Genomic DNA, 21,288 nt, shown 5'->3' on the forward strand with positions numbered 1-21,288 from the left:
TTCTTAAACAAGTGATTTTCTGAACAAATGTATTCAATTTGAAGGAGCCTTTGCCAGAAATTTTTTCGGAGGGGTTTTTAAGTGACAGAACAACAGATATTTTTCTTTGCCTTTTTCTAATATGTTGGGGGCGAAACCGGACATCCCAGTTCCCCTCTCGCCACGACCTTGCAGTTGCTGTCCGTGCACTCAAACCTGAATTGGTGACAAGTATCTTTCTTGCACACTAGGCGACACACCCTCCTCTAGGTTGGCGTCATAGGAATATTTGAACCTATTATATTGTATTGAGTTCATTGTAAATTGTATTGCAATGCCTTTTTTTAGAAAGCAAGTAAAGGGAGTGCCACTGATCAGTACGGGATTGGTGACTGTTGTTCTTATATCCTGCCTATTTTGCCTATTTCCTTGGAAATATTTGGTGACTATGGCAAAAAAACCTATATTATTGTAATTGCTGCTGTTGTTTAAAACATGTTCCTTTATTTTGTTTGGACTTTTCCCTGCCCAGTAACGTGCATCATTTGTAACATGAAGTGCTCTCACGCAGAGCAGTAAGAAAAAATTAGGATTTTTTTCTCAAAGAAATTTCATATCAGCATTTATTAAGAAGTGGGTCACATCTCATGTAAGTTAACTTTTATATAAACAAGTTATCAGAACTTTCCTTTTTTTATGACTAACTTCGTGTTAGCGATCATCCGCAGGCTGACCATATTTCCTTTTTAACTATGTATAATCGAATTTGCCAAATGTGCAATACCAGTGGTACCCAGATTGTACATCACATTTCCCTGGGGCAGAGGCATACGCAGGAATTGGGTTGGCAATGGGGGCTTCCCCAAGCCGTTAAAAAAAAATGTGGAAAAATTGAACAATATTATCAGACTTAAAATATTTAAAAAAATAATAATTTTTGTATGCTATTTTAACCAATTTTAGTTGATTTAAATGTTTTTTGAGGGTTGGTAAATCAAAATTTCTCTCAAAAAAATTCCTTATGCCCTCTTTAAAATTCAGTCTTGCGTACTTCCCTCTGCCTTTAGGAGCTATGACGTCTGTCCATTTAAGTTGATTCGCTATTACAATAGTACTGTAATAGTAATTGCTAACACAATGATTTTTTTTAGTGAAATTGTTCTTATGGTGTACTGTATATGCATCGTTTGTGACGAAATTTAATCAAAATACAAGAGAGCCTCAATTGTCCAGGGATGGATTATCACGGGAGACAGATTTACAGAGATACGAAAATTTCAAAACTTCACTGGAGGTAAAAGAGTGCCAAGAAAACTAAATATTCCTTAGAATAATGTAAGGTGTAGAATAACAACCGAGAAGGGAGTTATTTGGTAATTAGAAGAAGGTATTACAGTATTGAAGTCAGCGCCGTAGCCAGAAATTTATTTTGAGGGGGGAAATGTAGAATAATAGACAAGCATGTTGTTCCCCCATGCATCAGCCAGAGGTGCCGACATGAAAAAAAAAAACATTGGAGTGCTGAAAAATAGGTGTGTGTGTGTGCGTGCGTGCTGGTTGTCCCGTATATACGAGACTCTCAAGCGCGTATTAAGGAGAGAGAAGGTGCATCAATGTATTGCTTTTCAGAAATTATTGGGGGACTCCGCCCCTTTACAAAATTTACGGGGGTGGGGGGCTTACATGGCCTCAGCCCCTACTTTCTAGTGTCTGTGACATCAGCCATTTTCCAACAAGTTTTATCTCCATTCCAGCTGTTCTGCCCGAAATTGACAAAAAGGACCTCTGTGCAAACTAAAAGTACTTCTTCGATATTTCTTGGCCTTCCAGATTTGACAAACAGAAGCCAGAGAAACAGCAGGAGCTGGAAATTTTTGACGTGTAAGCGAATAATATCTTGATGATAAATATTGCCCCTCCCCTTCAGTTATTGCCCTCAAAAATTGGACCCTTTCAGTTGACTCCTTTTGCAGCCGCCTGGTTTGTAAGATTCAAGATCCAGCTCTGCAGAGTAAGAGTTTGCTGTAAGATTGTCAGCAAATGTTTTGGACGTTTCTATGGATTTTTTTATTGTCTTCAAACTGTTTTGGCCTAGATGTCTTTCCGTGCAGACATCGTTCACAGTTTTGAAAGTGTGGTGATGATTCATATAATATCTGCATTGTAACGACAATCTGAAACTTGCATACAAGGACTTTGTCACAACCAGAATTTCGGCTCCCCTTGCATGTAGATTTAACAGTTAAAGGGTGAATTTGTTGCCCCTTCTGGTCCAGCGCCCAGTGTACCAGACTCACCTTCCCCCCCCCCCACCCCAGGTTCATTCCACCCCTTGGTTATTATCGGAAATTATGTTGACTTGTCTGAGGGGGTCCTGAACAAGTCAGAATGCACATTTTTGGATGAATTTTGTGGGGTAAAAAATCTTGGCACCTATAATACTTTGTTGACACCTAATTTTTTTTTTTGATTTGTCAAGGCCTGCTCATATATATGTATACACTCATATATTTGATCGTATGTACAACATTGATAGGCCTACATATACTGTACGCAGGCTCAGGAACATGTGGGAACTTTGTGGGATTAACCGGGCTATCTCTCCCAGAGAAATTTTGAATCGCTAACCTTTAAAAATAACTTAAAACAAACCAAAATAGAAAAAAATGCATATAAATGCTAACTGCAACTTCTGTTGATATTTTAATTTATTAAAAAAAATACTTTGAAGTTTTGATCATCTTCAAGCAGACACCCATATATTTACCATGTTTTACTGAGGCAAAAATATTTTTCCACAAAAGTATGTTGAATTACCCGTCATTGCTGAAATCAAATACAGATTGTGGATTAAAAAAAACTGGACATATTCTCTCTCTCTAGTTCAAAAAAGGATGCTTAATCAATAGGAAATATATGTTATGACCTGTACTGAGAAATGTCTCACAAACTTTGAGCAACACCAATAATTTTTGACTTGCAGCGTCTCCTTGACAATACGATTGTTCAATATCAAAATCTTAAGATAGATATATAAGATATATCTAATATCAAAATATATAAGATAGTTCATGTTGTTTCTCATAAAATAGATACAGGTTCTAATCCAATTTGTTATTCTGTGGCCATCCACATTCTGTATATAGAATAGCTTTGCTTAGTATAGGATCTTTTTCTGTTTGGGATTTGAGAATCCTTTGTGTTAGAAAAAGCTTGTTTATTGTATGGTTCACAATTTTGTAGACAGCTGCACTGCTCTCAAAATCACTGATGATCTTTTCAGGCAAATTATGTTGAGCATCTTTGTTATAATCAACATGAAGTTCTAGATGATGGCTAAAGTGTTAAAATATTCATTATATGCAGTCTTTGGGATCAATTTTAATGTTTTGTAATGTTTTATATCTCCAAGTTAATATCTAAAGCCAAAAGAGGAACAACAGTTTTTTTATTATCATCAACCTGCAGGAAGTTGCTGAATGATTTCGGTACTGCTATCCGTCATAGACAAGTTGTTGTTACCAGCGAAACAGTTGATCTTTTCAGACTTATCTGGTTTCCGGAGTTTCCCAAATTCACTTAAGGAGGGTGGATACTGATGATTTTCATGCGCAAAAAATGCCATAACATCAGAATCTTGTATTTGATTAACGATATAGAGCTTACAAAATAAATTTGCATCTTCCCTTAACTCTTTCAAATGCATATTCAATTTACTTTTGACTGGATTATTTTTTTTCATAAATGGTGTTGGCTGCATCTCTTAATGACGGCATATACAGAAGTTTTCCCAGTATGAAGTTGCTCATTTATGAACTCTTTATCTTGATCTTTCTATCTGTTGGCTTCCTTCTCCAGGTCTGAGATATCTTCTTCAAAAGGGTACCCATGTGTTTTGAAAACCTTGGCATACCTAAAACACCTTTGAGGAACATTTTGTGAAATACTCTTGTGTTATTTCTGTTCGAAATTCTCATCTCTCTCTCTCTCCTCCATATCATATTCTTCTTTTTCTGTCGATGAATCATCAATTGCAGTTGAATCACAAAAGTTCTCAAAATCAGATATCATTTCTGCTATAATTGGTCCAAGAAACATTCATTTGAAAAGAGGTGAACTAAGAGGTGAAAAGAGGTGTTTATTAAACCAATTGCTCCACTAACCTGTTTGATTCTTTTATTATTTTGTTTGGCAACTAATCATCAGCCATGCATGAAAATGTGCGGGGTTACTCTTCTTGCTTAAAAATTTGCTCTTCATGAACGTTCCATGAATGTCAGGATGACAAGTTTCAAGCTCCTGTGGCCTGGACAAAAGCTGGCAACCAGCGAGCATAGTTTGTTTGGTCCAGTGCGAACATCCATGGACATATCTTACGAAGAATGACTTTAAAATTTCCCTCTTGTATGCTTTGAATGTTTCAATAACAAGATCTCCAGCTCCATCGTGTTTGACCAGTACAAAAACTTGGTCGATTTGTTTCCACATTTAGAACACCATTCATCCAATCCCAAATCTGATTCTTATTCATAATAAGCGTTACTTCTCAATATGTAAAGAGCAGCTAGGGTTCCTTGATGTGTGTAACATGTATGTTTAACATGTAAATATGACAGGAATGGTTTGGCTTTACTTGATGACGTTATGCCAGCATCTACAAGGATATCAACCCAACCCGATCCAAAAAGCCATGATCCAATCATACTCATTATAACCATTTCAATATGGAGACCTCCCATCATCAAAAATACTTTATCTTCTCCGAAATGGTTTGGAAACATCCATTGAAGTTGCTTTGCCAAAGCATAAATTGGCTGATCTTCAGTCAAAACATTGACATTGGAATTCAATTCAATTTGCCATAGACATATCTTATTCTTATAAGGAGGATATCTTATTCTCCAACAAGAGGTGATTGCACCTTTTCATTTAAAAGTGGTAATAGAGCTTGATTGTATAGCACAAAATTTTTTCGAAGGATTCTGATAACCTGAAAATGCAAACCATGCAATGTTTACTTCTGAATCTTCTGGGATACATTAAACTTCTACCATATCATTCATATGCTATGATGACTTTCGGATTGTACCATCAGCGAAATCAAAAGTGTGATTTTCCACATTTACAGTTGATACGGGCAACTCAAAACATCTTGTTGAAACTGATACGAAAGCTACCTTAGAGTATGATAGGGGAAGTTGTCTCAATGCTTTTTTCTGGCGTTGGATTTGAACTATTTTCAATGAGTGGTTATTCGGCAAATTTGAATCCGGATGTTGTATAACAGTAATACTGGTGCAATGAAATGAGTTGGATGCTGTTGTTAACGAAGGATCATGGTCAACATTAGTGATAACCACAGGGGTAAATATATTTGGATGAAGTGAACTAGAGACAACATTTAAGGTCCTTAAAATTAAGGCATTCAATGCACATAAAATGTAGGCATTCTCGTAGTTGTGAACTCTGATTCTTAGGACTCAATTCCATTGTCATCTTAAAAACCGGAGACGTCGTAGCATTGTACATACATGCTGACTCAATGAAATCAAATTCAAACAGTTACATAGCATTATGATGAGGATTGGGTATTGCGAAGTGAATATTGTTATACAAAGGGGGGATGATAAGGGTGATTGCCCCCTCTCTATTCATTAAAAAATTGTATTATTCAGTCCCTCTTCTGCTTCAAGAATCTTATATCCGCTTATGTGACCTAAGCCCTTTAGTTTTAATCCCTATGAGGTGTTGTATTTAAATGAACTTGAAATTTTTTAAAATTAAAAGAAAACAATAAAATCCCGGCTGAGACAAGGTGACTTTTCTTTCCGAGTTCACCTCAGCATAATATCCAGAAAATTAAATGTGACCTTGATATCTTGGGCTGAGAAAAAGCCATCTACCTCTCTAAACCGTCCCACCTGGGGGGGCCAATTCCTGAATTTAAGAGAGGCTACTAATGTCTTTACTTCAGTGTCTCACGCCGCAGTGCGTGAAATAAGGAAGGCAGGGTCGTGTCTCCAGTGGTGTGGATGGTAGCATGCTTGCCCGGTATGCAAGAGAGCCTGGGTCAGAGTCCCGGCAGAGACAAGGTGACTTTTCTTTCTGAGTTCACCTTAGCATAATATCCGGAAAATAAAATGTTTCCCTAAAACAATAAAATGTTGAAGTTTTTTTTTATCTTGCAACACCTTGAACTGGAGTTTATTTTCAGACAACGCTACTCACACATAGTTTCATGGCAAGCTGGACTTTTCTTTTTCAAAGTGTCAATTATGTTGTGACGGGGGGGGGGGGGGGGGTTTACTTAGTTCCAAATAGGGAACTATCTTATCTGAGTACTTTGAATGATTGACCTGGTTGTAACCCAAAAGATACAAGATATGAGCAAGATTTTAAAACTATTCAAAACCCTTAATTGTTGTGTGCTAAATATGAATGATCATCTTGCTGCTGAAGTGGCTATCATATACAGTGGCATTGGAGCCGGGGATGCTGTGGGTGTTCGAGCTATCTCCTACATAGATTTCAAATTTTTTTCGCAAATATCAAACTTTAAAAAAAAATTGAAAGGAAAAACTACCTGAATCTTGCTGGAGCCTCTGTTGCTAAAACAATTTATATAGCCATTGGGCATGGCCCCCACAAGGGATGGGCTGACAAGGCTCCAGCCCTGGGGCCCGAGACGATTTTCACCATTTTTTTTTCTTTTTCACGCTATAAATTCATCGTAAAAGGGGCCAGTCAAAGTGTGATCGGAGGGGGGGGGGGCGCAAAAGTTCCCAGCCTAGGGGCCCTGCTCTAGGATGTGAGGGCCAGGCCATTTTATAAAAAAAATTTCAACTGGACCAGTTGAAAAAAAAAAGTATACAAAGACTGGGTGTATGCAGGGTAGAGGGGGCCGCTGTGGTGGTCGAGTGGTCATAGTGACGGCGCTCAGACTGTTAGGTACACACCCTTACAATTCCGGCACAACTCGCTAGGTAGTAAATTCCCTATGGCGATAGACTTGAGTTGTGCGCGATTGAAAAAAAAAAAAAGGTAGAGGGGACAAAAAGTCAATTTCCCATCCCCCAAAACCAACAAAAAAAAATTTTCCGTAGAAAAGTTAGTATTTCAAAAAGAAAATAACCTTTATATGCTGTCTCAATGATTTTCTGTTAATTTAAATGGTTTTTTTTGAAGATTGGTAACAAGAAATTTCTGTCAGTTTTTTGTGACTCCCCTCCCCCAAAAGGCCGATCTTGCCCCTGCTCAACGAAGAATAGATTTGAATATCGAGTAAATATATAAAATTTTATAAAATAAACTTTAATGTTTTTATTAATTTATATTATTAATTAGTTTCTTTATAAAAATTTTGTGTAATTTGGTTAGCAGTTGAAACAGCGATTAAAAAATGAGTTGATGTGTCATGCAAGGAAAAATGTTTTTACTAGGATCATAAACTGAAGAGCCAAAAAAACTGGTACAGGCATGCGTATGCAAATAAAGAGATATGGAACCAATCAGAGTACGGCGCTGCGGTCGGCAATGCCTATATAATGCAACAATGGCAGGTTATCGAGATTTAAGTGAGCTTAGTGAGATTAAGTCGGCGCACGAGAGATGGGACATAGCATCTCCGAGGTAGCGATGAAATTTGGATTTTCACGTACAACCATTTCAGGAGTGTACCGTGAATATCGGGAATCCGGTAAAAAATTAAATCTACGGCATTGCTGCGGCCGGAAAAAGATCATGCAAGAATGGGACCAAAGACGACTGATGAGAATCATTAAACGTGACAGACGTGCAACCCTTCCGCAAATTGCTTCAGATTTCAATGCTGGACCATCAACAAGTGTCAGCGTGCCAACCATTCAACGAAACTTCGATATGGGCTTTCGGAGCCGATGGCCCACTCTTGTACCCTTGATGACTGCATGACACAAAGCTTTACGCCTCGCCTGGGCCCGACAACATGATACTGTTGAGGACGGGAAACACGTTGCCTGGTCTGACGAGTCTCGGTTCCAATAGCTTCGAGCTGATGGACGTGTACGGGTATGGAGACAACCTCATGAATCCATGGACCCTACATGTCACCAGGTGGAGGTTGACTGTTCAAGCTGGTGGAGGCTCTGTGATGGTATGGGGCGTGTGCAGTTGGCGTGATATGGGACCCCTGATACGTCTAGATATGACTCTGACAGGTGGCAGGTACGTAAGCATCCTGTCTGATCACCTGCACCCATTCATGTCCATTGTGCATTCCGACAGACTTGGACAATTTCAGCAGGACAATGCGACACCCCACACGTCCAGAATTGCTACAAAGTATCTCCAGGAACACTCTTCTGACTTTAGACACTTCCGCTGGCCACCTAAATCCCCAGGCATGAGCACTATTGAACATATCTGGGATGCCTTGCAACGTGCTGTTCAGAAGAGATCTTCACCCCCTCTTACTCCTACGGATTTATGGACAGCCGTGCAGGAATCATGGTGTCAATTACCTCCAGCACTACTTCAGACATTAGTCGAGTCCATGCCACGTCGTGTTGCAGCACTTCTGCGTGCTCGCAGGGGCCCTACACGATATTAGGCAGGTGTACCAGTTTTTTTGGCTCTTTAGTGTGTGTGTATATATATACACGTTATAGCATATGCAAATAACATCCCCATATTTTCTATTCAAGCATTTTTAATTTTTAGTTTGTTGTAGCTGCTCAATAAAAAAAATAACAGTAGCAAAAAATGGACCCTACATGTCAACAGGGGACTGTTCAAGCTGATGGAGGCTCTGTGATGGTATGGGGCGTGTGCAGTTGGCGTGATATGGGACCCCTGATACGTCTAGATATGACTCCAGTGGCTCCAGGAACACTCTTCTGACTCCAAAATCCCCAGACATGAACATTATTGAACATATCTGGGATGCCTTGCAACATGCTGTTCAGAAGAGATCTCCACCCCCTCTTACTCCTACGGATTTATGGACAGCCCTGCAGGATTCATGGTGTCAATTACCTCCAGCACTACTTCAGACATTAGTCGAGTCCATGCCACGTCGTGTTGCAGCACTTCTGCGTGCTCGCAGGGGCCCTACACGATATTAGGCAGGTGTACCAGTCTTTTTGGCTCTTCAGTGTATTTCTTAATTTAAAATGGTTGTTAAAATTTCAAAATGGTTCTTTTTTTTTTTTTCCAATTCACTTTGTGAATTAAAATTTCCATTGAGCTGATTCATTGAAATAATCACTGTATAAGCATCCATTTCAAGTATCTGTTTTGATAATTATGCGCTTCAGTCAGAATTAGTTTCTGTTTCGCTAGAGGCATCTGTTGAATATAGGTGACTAGCTGATACCCGGTGATGTTTGCCACGTAAAAGTTATATATATGTTTCAATTAGCCCACAGTATTTTCCAGGCTCATTTGAAAGAAAGTTATTCAATAATGTTAAAAGTGATTTAATAATTTGAAACTTTGTCAGCGAAAAAAAAAAATTAATTAATTAACTTCAGGCTTGTGGATACACAGTATTTTCGTTTTTCCATTTAGTGCAATGGTTCGCGACCGGGGATACAGGAGAACATTTTTTGGGGTATAAGATGGGAAAAAATATATGTTGACTGATTATATTCATGTTTATCATATTTTAATTATAAATTGTATGACGTTTCATTTTGACGCCGCATCTTCCGACTTCTGCCAGCAGCAATGTATGATATGACATAGCTGCCAAGTCTCCCAGATTTCTACTCTATCTCCCAGTCTCCTGAATAATTCTTATATCTCTTATATTCTGTATATTTTCAATCTTAATGTTTATGGATTACGAGAAGTACTAACTTCTACCTATATGATTTTTCAAAGACTTTTTCTTCTGCTTTGTAGTCATTGTATATTATTTGTCTCCCAAGACCAAAATATGGAGAAAATGTGCCAGGAAATTGGAATTTTTTTTTCACAATTTTCATCGGCGTTGACGTTTCATTTTTGCATCTCCAGGGCTTTCACTCAAAAAATTGTAAAAAGTATGGGGTACCTCCTTTAGACAACAAAATCATAAAATCATAGCATAATAGAAAAAAATTCTCAAAATTTTATTTAAAAAAAATTAATTTAAAAAAATCGCAGCACTATTTCAGTATCCTATAACAGTGGTTCTCAACCAGGGGCCCTAGGATATTCCAGGGGGGCCACAGATGAAAATATGGCAAAAGGGGAGCCACGGCTACTGATACGGGGGCCACGAAGAAATTTGTGACATTAAATTTTTTTAGTCAGTGACTAAATAAATTTAATTTCAAACAAAATGCATAGAATATCTTTTTCGTAATTTTTCCCCATTCAAGTAACATTAATATGAGGAAGAAGGAAATAAAAAAAGTGGTTCATGTAATCTCGGTGGTTTTACAACTTGGGGGTGATAGTAGGCCCTGACACAAACTATAGAAGTGGTTTAAGCAAAATGGAATAACTGTAAATTGTGTGTGTTCAGACTTTTCATTCAAAGAGGGATGCCATAAAGAAAACAGACAAAGAGTTGTTAACCATTCATTGACATTCTTTTGAGTGCTGGTAGTAAATGTAATCCAAGAAGTAGACGGGTGGAAAGTGAAAGCTTGTAAAAAACCCATCGTTTTCATGCAATTACAGATGCATAGCCATTTAGTTTAGCACAAAGCTATCTTCAGCCAGCACTGAGTGGTCTGATGGGGAATATATTTATAAAAATCGAATAGAGAATGATTGCTCTGGGGTATTTTTTATGAATTTTGAAACGGGGTGCCAATACATTGCCTCTGCTGAAAAGAAATGAAGTCGAATTCAGTTATAACGAACTCCAAGAGATCAAATCATATATGGGGGAAAAATACCCACGAAATTTAAAAATTTTTAAAACTACATTGCTGTGTGATAATGTATTGGGACAGGGATGGCTTAAGCGAGGGGTGCGGCACCGGGGCGGCAGCGTAGACTTTATTTAACACAGACAACAAAATTTAACACAGTAAAAATTCACGACATCACATTGTGTTACGACACACAAGCGTATTAAAGACCCTTTATTAATACACTTTGGTCAAACCCCATTAGACCGGAACTTCAAGCGACCCGAGAAATCACTTCGCAATAACGAAATTTCTTTACAGAGGAATTCCAGATTTTTATATTGTTCCTATGTAAACCTATCCGAGGGATTAGAAAAGTTTTCGTTAAAACGATATTTTTCCCGTGTAATGGTATTCGTTACAATGAGAGTTGACTGTATTTCGTCTCAGGCTATTTTTTCACGTGTATTTGGAGTCTGCATGTGTAACAGGGCGTATGACACTTTACTGGTGAGCCATTAATCTTAGAGACATACCCAACTAGAAAAAGTATCCAAATCACGTGTCCAACTCAGATATGTCATTCATGTTGTAAGGGGTTGTTTAGCTATAAAATAAAATAAAAACAACTCTTTATACCGTCCCCGTGTGCCAAAGAACCCAATTAAGAAGTTGTTGCTCTGTCTTTCCCGATGCCAACTGAAATAATTTCACGTTTCTATGTGCAATATTCACCGAGATATGCGAATTCAAAAACTTGAAGAAAATTAATGCGGGTAGAATGGTTTCCTCTCATTTAATGCTGTTTTTTTCCAACTTTCTTGGAATATCTCAGTGAAAATTTGAATTTAGACACGTTGAATTTTTTTGTCGGAGACCAGGCAAAACAACTTTCCAATTGAGTTTTGGGGCACAGGGTGTCCACATAAAAAGTTAACATTTTTATTTTAATAACTCTGTAACCCCTGGCAACATGAATCAAATATCTGTGAGTACTACACATTATTCGGGTACTTTTTCCAACTGGAAGTATGCTTCTAGGACCAATGGTTCACCAGTAAAATGCCATATGCCTTGTTACCTATGTGCCCTGTATGTTAAATATAGTACTGACTGTTATGTGAAATATTGTGTTGTGTTTAAGCCAACACGCACATTGCTTCATTCGCCTGCGAGAGAGCGGTCACATTATGAACCAAAAAGCCACTTGAAGGTAGCTTGTCATCCAATGAAATACCAGATTTTCACCGTATCGAAATTGAAGTCAACAAACTGATAATTTTCGTATTTGAAAATGTGATTATTTATATTTTCCGATGGGCTCTAAATCCTGATAATGAATCATTATTATGTTCACATGAACAGTTTCGTCACTGCGTACATGATTTCTCTTCAATGAATGGTTCAAACAAATATTTAAAAAACTTTTCACACGCATTTTCGTTTTTTTTTTAAATTCATAGTAGGGCCACAACATGAACCTATATCCTTGATACATGTATTATTGTTGAAAACGATGTGGAAGGTTGAACTTTTCAACTGTGATTCCTTTGTGTGGCTACTCCCTCATTACTACTTTTATCCGCACGAAGAGAATAAAATTAATAAAACTGCTTGCTACCACTTTTTGCGATTTTTATCATCATGAGAATGCATATTTTTGAAGCTACAACTGACATTTCTCAATGAAACCATAATCTTTTACACAGAAAAAAACTAATTTGGAAATAATAAAAATTTCATCCAGTAAGAGTAATTTGATGACATTGTGCCGTCTTCAAGCGCAGAGTTTACATTGATTAAAAATATATATTTTTTTAATTGGACTGACACAACACATAAAACATACAAATCAAACTGAGAAAACACAAAACAATGAACTTCACAAAAAGTAACATTACGATGATACAGACCCTTTGTGACCCCGAGGGATTTATTCTATTTTTACTGTATTCTATTATGTTTATTTTGTTTTTTTGTTATTTTCATAAATTAAAAATTAATCAAATTAAATTCAAAAATATATATACTTCAGACAATTTTTGAATAACTATCTTCTAATAGGAAAACGGGGGTGGGGGAGAAAGGAAGGGGGAGTAGAAAATTATTCATGTTCGCAAGGGGGCCACAGGAATGAGAAATGGTTGAAAGGGGGCCATGGACAAAAAAAAGGTTGAGAACCACTGTCATATAATATTCACTCGAGTCAAAGCAAAATGGCAGAAATCACACTTGGTAACAAAAACTATTTTGGGCCAAAAAATTTTTGCCAATGCAATATAATGAAGCAAATGTTAATTTAATTTATTGCATTTTCCTTTAGTTTTTTTTTCAAATTTGTTTTTATCTAGCAAAATGGCTCATTCAAAGTGGAATTGTGATTCTATTACCTCATGGATATGATGGGGGTGGACCAGAGCACTCTTCTTGTCGCATTGAACGTTTTTTGCAAGTGAGTCTATTCATATCGATGTATAAATGAATTTTGCCATGTATTTTACTAGGCCTATACTTAGACCTAGGGTTTCTGAATTCCAGAAATCACTTTTTTCGTAGTTTTTTAGTTTATCAGCAACAGTTTATGGCTGTCTCAAAAGTTTAGACACTATAGATTTTTAACTGCACCATGTTTCAAAGTTTGATTTCATTTTTTTTTTCATGTGATCAGAATGCTATGTGACAACCTATTTTAAACTTCAGTCATTGTTAAGGAAAATAAGATATGAATTTTTAAATTCAAAAGTGTGAAAAATAGTTGTCTCAAAAATTTAAAAAAACTTTTGATTTCAAAGGTTGCGTTTTCATGTGGTTGTTGATGAATGATAAGATGTGACGTTGAATAATCTGACCATTTTTGTATGAGAATTGACTTAGAGATGCTGTGCAACTTCAATTTACCTGGGTCCCTGGACCAATATTATTGGTAAAATCTGGGGTTTTCTTGAATGAAAGTGGGTCCCTCTCGAATAATTCCGATCCCTCATCATTTATAGGTACTCTTTTGAATGAAACAAATAATTGATTTCTAAAAACATGTTCAAACCATAGATTCAATAACAAAAAGTTTAATTTACTAGTAAAATCAGATTTTATGAAGTGATGGTATTTTTCTTGGCCTGAAATATACTGAGAAATTGAATTTTCTGGATGTTATGCTGAAACTGATATTTGGAAAAAAACATGCTTTGTCTCCTCCGGTAATAGAACCCAGGTCCCCTTGCATACCAGCAAGTGAGCCAGCCAATGGCGAGAGACCAGCCACCAGAGACACATTTAATTCCTTATAACACGCATTAGTAGCATGAAACTGTGAGTGGAGTCATAACAGCCTCCCTTAACTTCAGCAATTTTTGCCCCAGTTGGTGTTTTGTATGAAGAGTTGGTATTTTTTTCGGACAGATATAAATATATTGAAAAATTGAATTTTCCGGATGTTATGCCGAAACTGATATTTGGAAAGAAACGTGATTTGTCTCCTCCAGGAATCAAACCCGACCCCATGGCATACTGTGCAAGTGCGCTAACCAATACACCAGAGATACCTTTCAATTCCTTATATACTGAGAAATTGAATTTTCTGGATGTTATGCCTATGTTATTAGTTAGCGCACTTGCCTGGTATGCAAGGGGACTTGGGTTCAATTCCCCGAGGAGACAAATCATGTTTCTTTCCAAATATCAGTTTCAGCATAACATCCAGGATATTCAATTGCTCAGTATAACTAGATTTTGTTACATTTATTACTAAGTATTCTACTGGTAGAGAAAAGTTGCAAAGAAACCCATTAACACTGAGAAATTAACAAATTTCATTAAGTTAGGTACATTTTTTTATGTTTACTAATGAATCAGTCCACATAAATAAGCTCTTTTGATTTTTCATTTCAGAAAACTTTAGCTCTTTCATTAATATCTTCTGTATAAATTTAAAGCAAATGAATGATTTTCTTTTCTTTCCCTGATGGTCCACAACTGTGGTCTACAACCATTTTACTGCCACATGTTTTGCACCTGAATGTGGGAGCTATGTAAGATTTTTTATTGGTGAAACCAAACAGCAGGCTTGTTTGTCTAGCATTATTAGTGCCTAGTGTACAGTAGGCAGTGGCGTAGCCGGGGGGGAGCAGAGGGAACGATCGCTCCCCCAATAGAAATTTTGCCTACATTGGCGCCTATTTTTCTAAATGACTTTTCGATCTTTAAAAAAACTTGAAAAAAATATTGACTTTTTCATTTTTTAATGTACGTTTTCAACGTAAGGGGAAAAAAAATCTACATTTATATTTGCGGCTCTTGTAGTTTCACAGTGATTGGGTTTTACTAATCCTTAAGAGAAGAAGAGAAAAAAAGAAAGTGGGGGTTTTCATTACCATTTTTGACAATTGCTCTCAAGCTCTTCATCTGGAAGCATGTTCTGATCAGCCTCTGTTCCCTCATCTTTATCAAGGGGCAGAATCTTGCCCGCTTCTAGCTGTAACTTTTTCTCTTACTATTGGTCGTCTCTGTAGAGCTCCTAGTAATACCTTTCATAGGTATGAGGATATGGCGTTCACGAAATGCTCATTCTGTTCAGAAAAGCCACCAAGAGCATTGACCAAGGCGTCTTTTGAAGAAATTAGGCATGGGAACCTATTGTGGACAGACCACTGAACCTATGAAGTAATGGATAGGATTCAAGCTCCAAGAAGTACCACTTTTTCTTTGGGTGCCTTAGGTAGAGTTTGAGCTCCTAGAAATACCACTTTGTGTATGGGGAATTAGCTAGATTCATAGTGCCTAGAAATGCCACGTTATCTGCTGGTGTCTTGGCAAGAGCTACTAGCTTGTATATAGGGCAGTGTCAAAGACTAGGAAAAGATGGAAAACAGCTATTTTGAACCCTAAAAAACCCAAGATTTTGGGGCACAAAAGGGGGTTCTGGAAGAGGTTTTCTTAAAGATGGGTAAATAAAAAACCTATAATCTTGGAGCGATAGCGCTCTCATATATGTAGAGAATTGGAGAGGAAATTGTAGTCTTCTATATTTGTACGATAGTATATTGTGCTATATTATATATATGGTGATAATGCATAATTTTATGTTGAAATATGACTTTTTCAGAAACATTGTCTTTTATATGCATATAGTACAACAGTGTGCCGGTGTGTTTGTTACCTCATGCATGTATATCTCCCTTCCAATTGATCCAGTGTTCCTTAAAATTTGGCACCCGTGTCCCCCCCCCCCCCCCCGACTTTGTCATCATTTATCCGTGACTGCCCAGAATACCTTGATGCAGGGCGTTCTCGAACTTTTTCCAACCGAGGTGCCCCTTTCCCCCATTCAATGCGTATCCGCTAGCTCCGCCAGCTCCCTAGAGCTGTTTAACAAAAAACATTTTCGAAAAACCTTTGTCAGGGTCATAGCTCCGTGGTGCCCCTAATGAAGATTGGAGACACAACAGGGTGTCGCGGTGCACAGTTTGAGAACCCCTTGGCCTAATGTAAAAAAAACCCACTAGAAAAAACTGAATGAGCACTCATCAATACACCAACGCGTTGAGACATCCCTCAAAAACTGGTGGCGATGAGCCATGAGCACACATACTTTGAGAATCTGTTGAATATTTTCGAAATAATATAAATGCCCTATATATACTCATCACTTTTTAGAGCAGAATTCCGGGCGTTATTTGTTTCTTTATTTCCCACAACAACACATAGGTGGTCTACGCAGGGTCGTCTTACGAGCATCAAAGGGACTTTTCTCAGGCCCTCTACCTGTTCAGAAATTCCTGCCTAACAGTTCATTCTCGAAAATTTTAACTGGATCTCATCTTCATGAAGTCCCTTTTGCACTTAAGGCACCTGGACCGGGCCTGAAATTGTCCAAGTATTACGAGGAAAGTTTAAAAGTAACTGAAGATACATACATATAGTATTTCAGAAAAACAAAGTGTCCACGAAATGTTGTCCACGTTACTCTTGAAAAATTATCTAGTGTTTTTAAATTAGTGCTTATCCGAGGGCTTACAATACTTTTTAATACGAACTATGGAGTTGTGAGGTTTACCAGCACTTATACCCGAAGGCCCTCTGGTCAAATTACGAGGGTAAAAAACCAAGAACTTATTATTATTAGTCCAGAGGGTTCTCAAACTTTGGGTCACCAATGTTTGTCGGGAGCACCGCTGAGCATACCAAAGGTTTTTCAAAGAGATTCTTTGTTAAACTGCTCTGGGGAGCCGCGGGTAAGCATTGATTAAAGTAAAGGGGAAAATGGAAAAAGTTTGAGAATCCCTGCTCTAGTCTGTACCATTTATCACTCATATATTTTCATTCTTCTCTGATTTGTTATAAAACACATTTATTTCACTAGAAATAAATATACATATACTATGCACAATGTTCCTTTTCAACTTCGAGCAGATTTCCCCTTTAAATAGTATCTCCAAAGGAAGCAAGTAGATAATAAAACATGAAAAATATTTCAATCGATTCATACACCTGCCACTTTCACTTCGATTGGAAAGATCAGCAGTGGCATTACAAACACGTCTCAGAGATACTTAAATAGATTACGAACACATGCGACAATTTCTAGCACACACTAATCCGTTTGAAGCAGTGGTTCCTAAACCTTTTTGGACTTAGGCCACCCTCTGCTTGTGCGCCTGCAATCTAGTAGTATGTGATAACCATTGCCATCATGATGGATTCATCCCGGTTTGAACCCCACTAATGGCACAGGGGCGGTTGACTGAAGCGAGTCTTTTTTTTTTTTTTTTTCAATTTCTAGGTACAATTGCTAACCGATCTTTCGTTTGGAAACCCTTCCCGCAGAGAGCAGGCAGGCTTTCACCGTGGTATTTGCATAACACGAAACTTCAGGCATCTGCTAGTTTTGCTTCTAATATAGAAGACAAGTGGCAAAACCTCTCGAACTGAAACCATGCATAACTATGACATCATATATATGTTATGGCTACGCATAATATAAGAAAGAACTTTCCGGCATGCATTAATTAGTTAGCAATTCCATAAGAGAAATGTCTTGGAAGTACATGTGTGAATGATTGAGTGGAAGTAGTGTACGTGTGATACGTGCTTACAACAAGTGTGTAATATGATAAAAACGATTAAATGGAAGCATGAAGATTTCTCTGCACTTTCATATCTTGGAATAATTTTGGAGAGAGAAAAAAAAATATTTTTTTCCTTTTTATTTTATTTCCCTATCATTTTTTATATTTTAATCTAAATTTTTTTCAGACTACCTTTTAGGGTACTTCCCAGTTGTTTTTGGTGTTTGCATTTGTATAAGTACACAAAAAATAAAATAGAATTTACATTTTTTAAAAATTAATTAAAAAATTTAAGTACATTAATCAATTGAAAGGTAATTTAATTTTAAAAATAACATCAACTGAAAACAAAATAAATTTGATTTTTTTAAATTAGGAAATTTAAAGTTCTTTCCACGAATGCGTAATTTTAAATTTGCGTCTTAAGCATGAACAAAAAAATGCCGCCTTTCACAATTTCGCTCCCCCATGGACCAAAACCTGGCTACGCCACTGTCAGTAGGTGGTGCTATCCATCCTCCAAATGTGTGGATTTGTGTATACATAGCTCTGTTTACATGGACAATAGAAAAAGTTGGTTTAAAACCTGCCTCAAGAATTTTCACACATCAATGACTACTCTATATTTCTTTCCTTACGAATGGAAAAAGTTGTCAAGTTGGTGCTAAAACTTCCAATGCTACTGCAATATTTCTCATGTAAACAGGGCTTATGTGCATTGTGAGTCTGGTCATCATGGCAGGGGTGAAGACAAAATCTCTATCCGTGCAGGACCTATTTTTAGCACCCTTCTTGCCCCCTCCCCACCTTTTTCCTATTCCAACAATTCCAAAAAAAAAAAAAAAAAAAAAAAAAAAATGCTATTTATCTTGGATTTGGCACCCTTGCTAGAGTGGCATCCCGTGTGACTACATTTGCCAGGATTCGTCTCCGTGTTGTGTCAACAGAGCTTTTTGAAAGGGATAGCCAATTCAAAGTTGTAAAACTTCAGAAAATCGTATTTAGCCAACCACCACTGCACATTACCGGCCTAGCAAAGTGAAACTCAGGAGGGCTAGATGACAAAACTGGAGGTTTACGATTGTTGTAGGATGTTATGATATTATTACAGAGATTCTGGTTTTTTTTTCCTCAACGATCTCAGAAATTTTTTTACAATTGGAGCAGACGATCCAATCCCATACGATTCCTCAAAAAAAGCCGCTTGAGTAATTTTGCGGGAACAAATCAAATTTATTGGGTAAATATTAGAAATGGGTAAAATGGTTCTTTTCCATGAGTGGCTCTGAACAGCTCACTCACTGAAATGAACTGGGGCTTTTTCGTGGCTCCTTTGAAGAGTTGATCAGAAGCACCATTTAGTGAGGATTTTATAAACTCTTGCAGTTTCTCCCCCTCGAGAATCAAAATTAATTTTTCTTTCCAAATTACAGCTCTGCATTTATTATTTAGTTGAGTGACATGCATTACGTTTCAAATAAAAAATCACCTAGAAAAGTATGCAAAAATCAAGTATTTCATTCCAAAAATAAATAAATAAAAAATTTTTCCTTATAAAAAAAACTAAAATCTCATACACTAGATGGCGAGAAAAAAAATCTTTTTATAATACTGTACCTGCATGAACACTCATTTTTTTGGGAGCTCATTTACTTTACAATTGATAAATGATGAGTATTCATCATCTGTATTGTCTTATTTTCGCAATACAGGGTGATTCAGAAAAGATAGAAAAAGTGGTGGTGGCTCAAAAAGCTGGCTTTGAACACACAGAAACAAACAATTTTCATCAAAGAATGCATGGTGTAAAACAGCGTTTCCCAACCTTTCAACCCCTGGAATCTTTCGCTTAACCCAAGACAGATTTTCCATGGGGGGGGGGGGCTGGCTTTCTAGTTAATTTATAGTGTGAAAAAAAGGAAAATTATAAGGATTTAGTCCTGAGCCCTACCGTTGGGAGGCAGGGATCATGCCCCTCCTTCGCGACTTATCAAAACAATTCCTACGCTGTTTCATCTCGGATTTTGCCCCCCTCCAAAGCAGACAGAAAATTTTCTTTGGTTTTTTTTTGCGACCGATGCAACTTTTTTTCAATTTTCATCTCAAATTTAGCACTCCTCTTGAATGCCGCCCCATGTACAGGGTTTCTACCAACACGCGAAAGTTACGAAGTTCCGGAAAAGTCACAGAATGAGAAAAAATTCACGGAAGTCCCGAAAAAGTCACAAAATTTGAGTGAATGTCAGATTTTTTTTACTGCCCAGGTTTTTTTTCCCGAAAATCTACGCTTTGCAGAACCTGTGGCATTCAATAATTCTTTTCTTCTCTCAGGTTTTATTTTATTTATTTTATTTTTTTTTTGGCCCGGAGGGATGGGTGCAACAGAAAAGAACAATGCCAATATGTAGCCACCCTACATTTGGGCAGGCATTATATGAGTGGGGCAAACAGGGCAACAACTAGGGGGAGCAACAGACGGGTCTTGCGCCCCGGGCGCTGGATCAGAGGAGGCGCAAATTTAATTCTGAAACCTTACCTTCAACATTACAAGGGGTGTCAAAATGCACACTTGGCCTGGGTGACCATGCATGTAGTTTTGGCCCTGTGGGCAGAAAATCTCACATCTTTTTTAGTAGAGCCTCCTAAGCTGAGATCTTTGACGGACTCGGGCCAAATTTTTCACGGGCCCCATATAATGAATTTAGTGTGAAAAAAAAAATTAGAATTCTCTCATTTAGAGTCCCTGGGCTGGATCAGCCCTCAACTGTGCTTCCTTCCGAATTGGAAAATCGGCTACAATATGTTTGTACTCTTAAACGATGGCTCTCGAATATAAGAAACGTTTCTTCTCATTTTTAATTTTTCCTGTGCCAATACGTTTTGCCTGCGTGCGTTATTGCAAACAGTAAAGAAATGAGCTAATTCATGCGTGTGATTAAGACGCCGTTTTCTTCTGATGCACATCCCTGTCTGGCGATGCACATCGATTCCGACTGCAAACTCCTGACTTTGACAGTCGGTGCTGATCGTTCAACCGACTGAACAAACTGCTCGATCTATCACACCTTGTTCCATTCAACGTTCTTTGGGTCTTTTGCTCTGTTTTGAGCCCACTATGCGCCGCAGCGCAATGCTGCTATTGTGCACACGGCTTAATACTGATCAATAGTGTGCTCACTAGTTTTGCATCCGCAGGACGGGTTTTCAACGAGCGTGCACACGGAGCTTGCTTTGGAAAGTTTTATCGTAGGGGACGAACAGGGCTGCAACTAAATGCTTGGTTACCCGGGGCAATCTCTCATTTTGATGCCCCCTTGTAATGTTCAAGGTTTCAGAATGAAATTTGCACCTGGGGCACGGGACCCGTCTGCTCCCCATAGTTGTGGCCCTGGTGACGAATAAACTCTGATACGACAAAAGCA

At 37.8% G+C, this 21,288-nt stretch overlaps 1 protein-coding gene across 3 annotated transcripts in view; it reads left to right on the forward strand.

Moving 5' to 3' along the window:
• Positions 1 to 21,288, forward strand: part of LOC149088343 (2-oxoadipate dehydrogenase complex component E1) — an 846,788-nt gene that overhangs the window by 694,947 nt on the left and 130,553 nt on the right. For all 3 annotated transcript variants that reach the window (XM_089247246.1, XM_089247241.1, XM_089247249.1), the window contains one exon: positions 13,154 to 13,254. In XM_089247246.1, coding sequence (XP_089103372.1) covers positions 13,154 to 13,254 — 101 coding nt within the window. The remainder of the gene's footprint in view (positions 1 to 13,153; positions 13,255 to 21,288) is intronic.

This window comes from Pholcus phalangioides, unplaced genomic scaffold (genome assembly GCF_987345545.1).
Source record: "Pholcus phalangioides strain wild (caught in Gottingen) unplaced genomic scaffold, Ppha-v1.0 ptg000003l_1, whole genome shotgun sequence".
Taxonomy (NCBI): Eukaryota; Metazoa; Arthropoda; class Arachnida; order Araneae; family Pholcidae; genus Pholcus; species Pholcus phalangioides.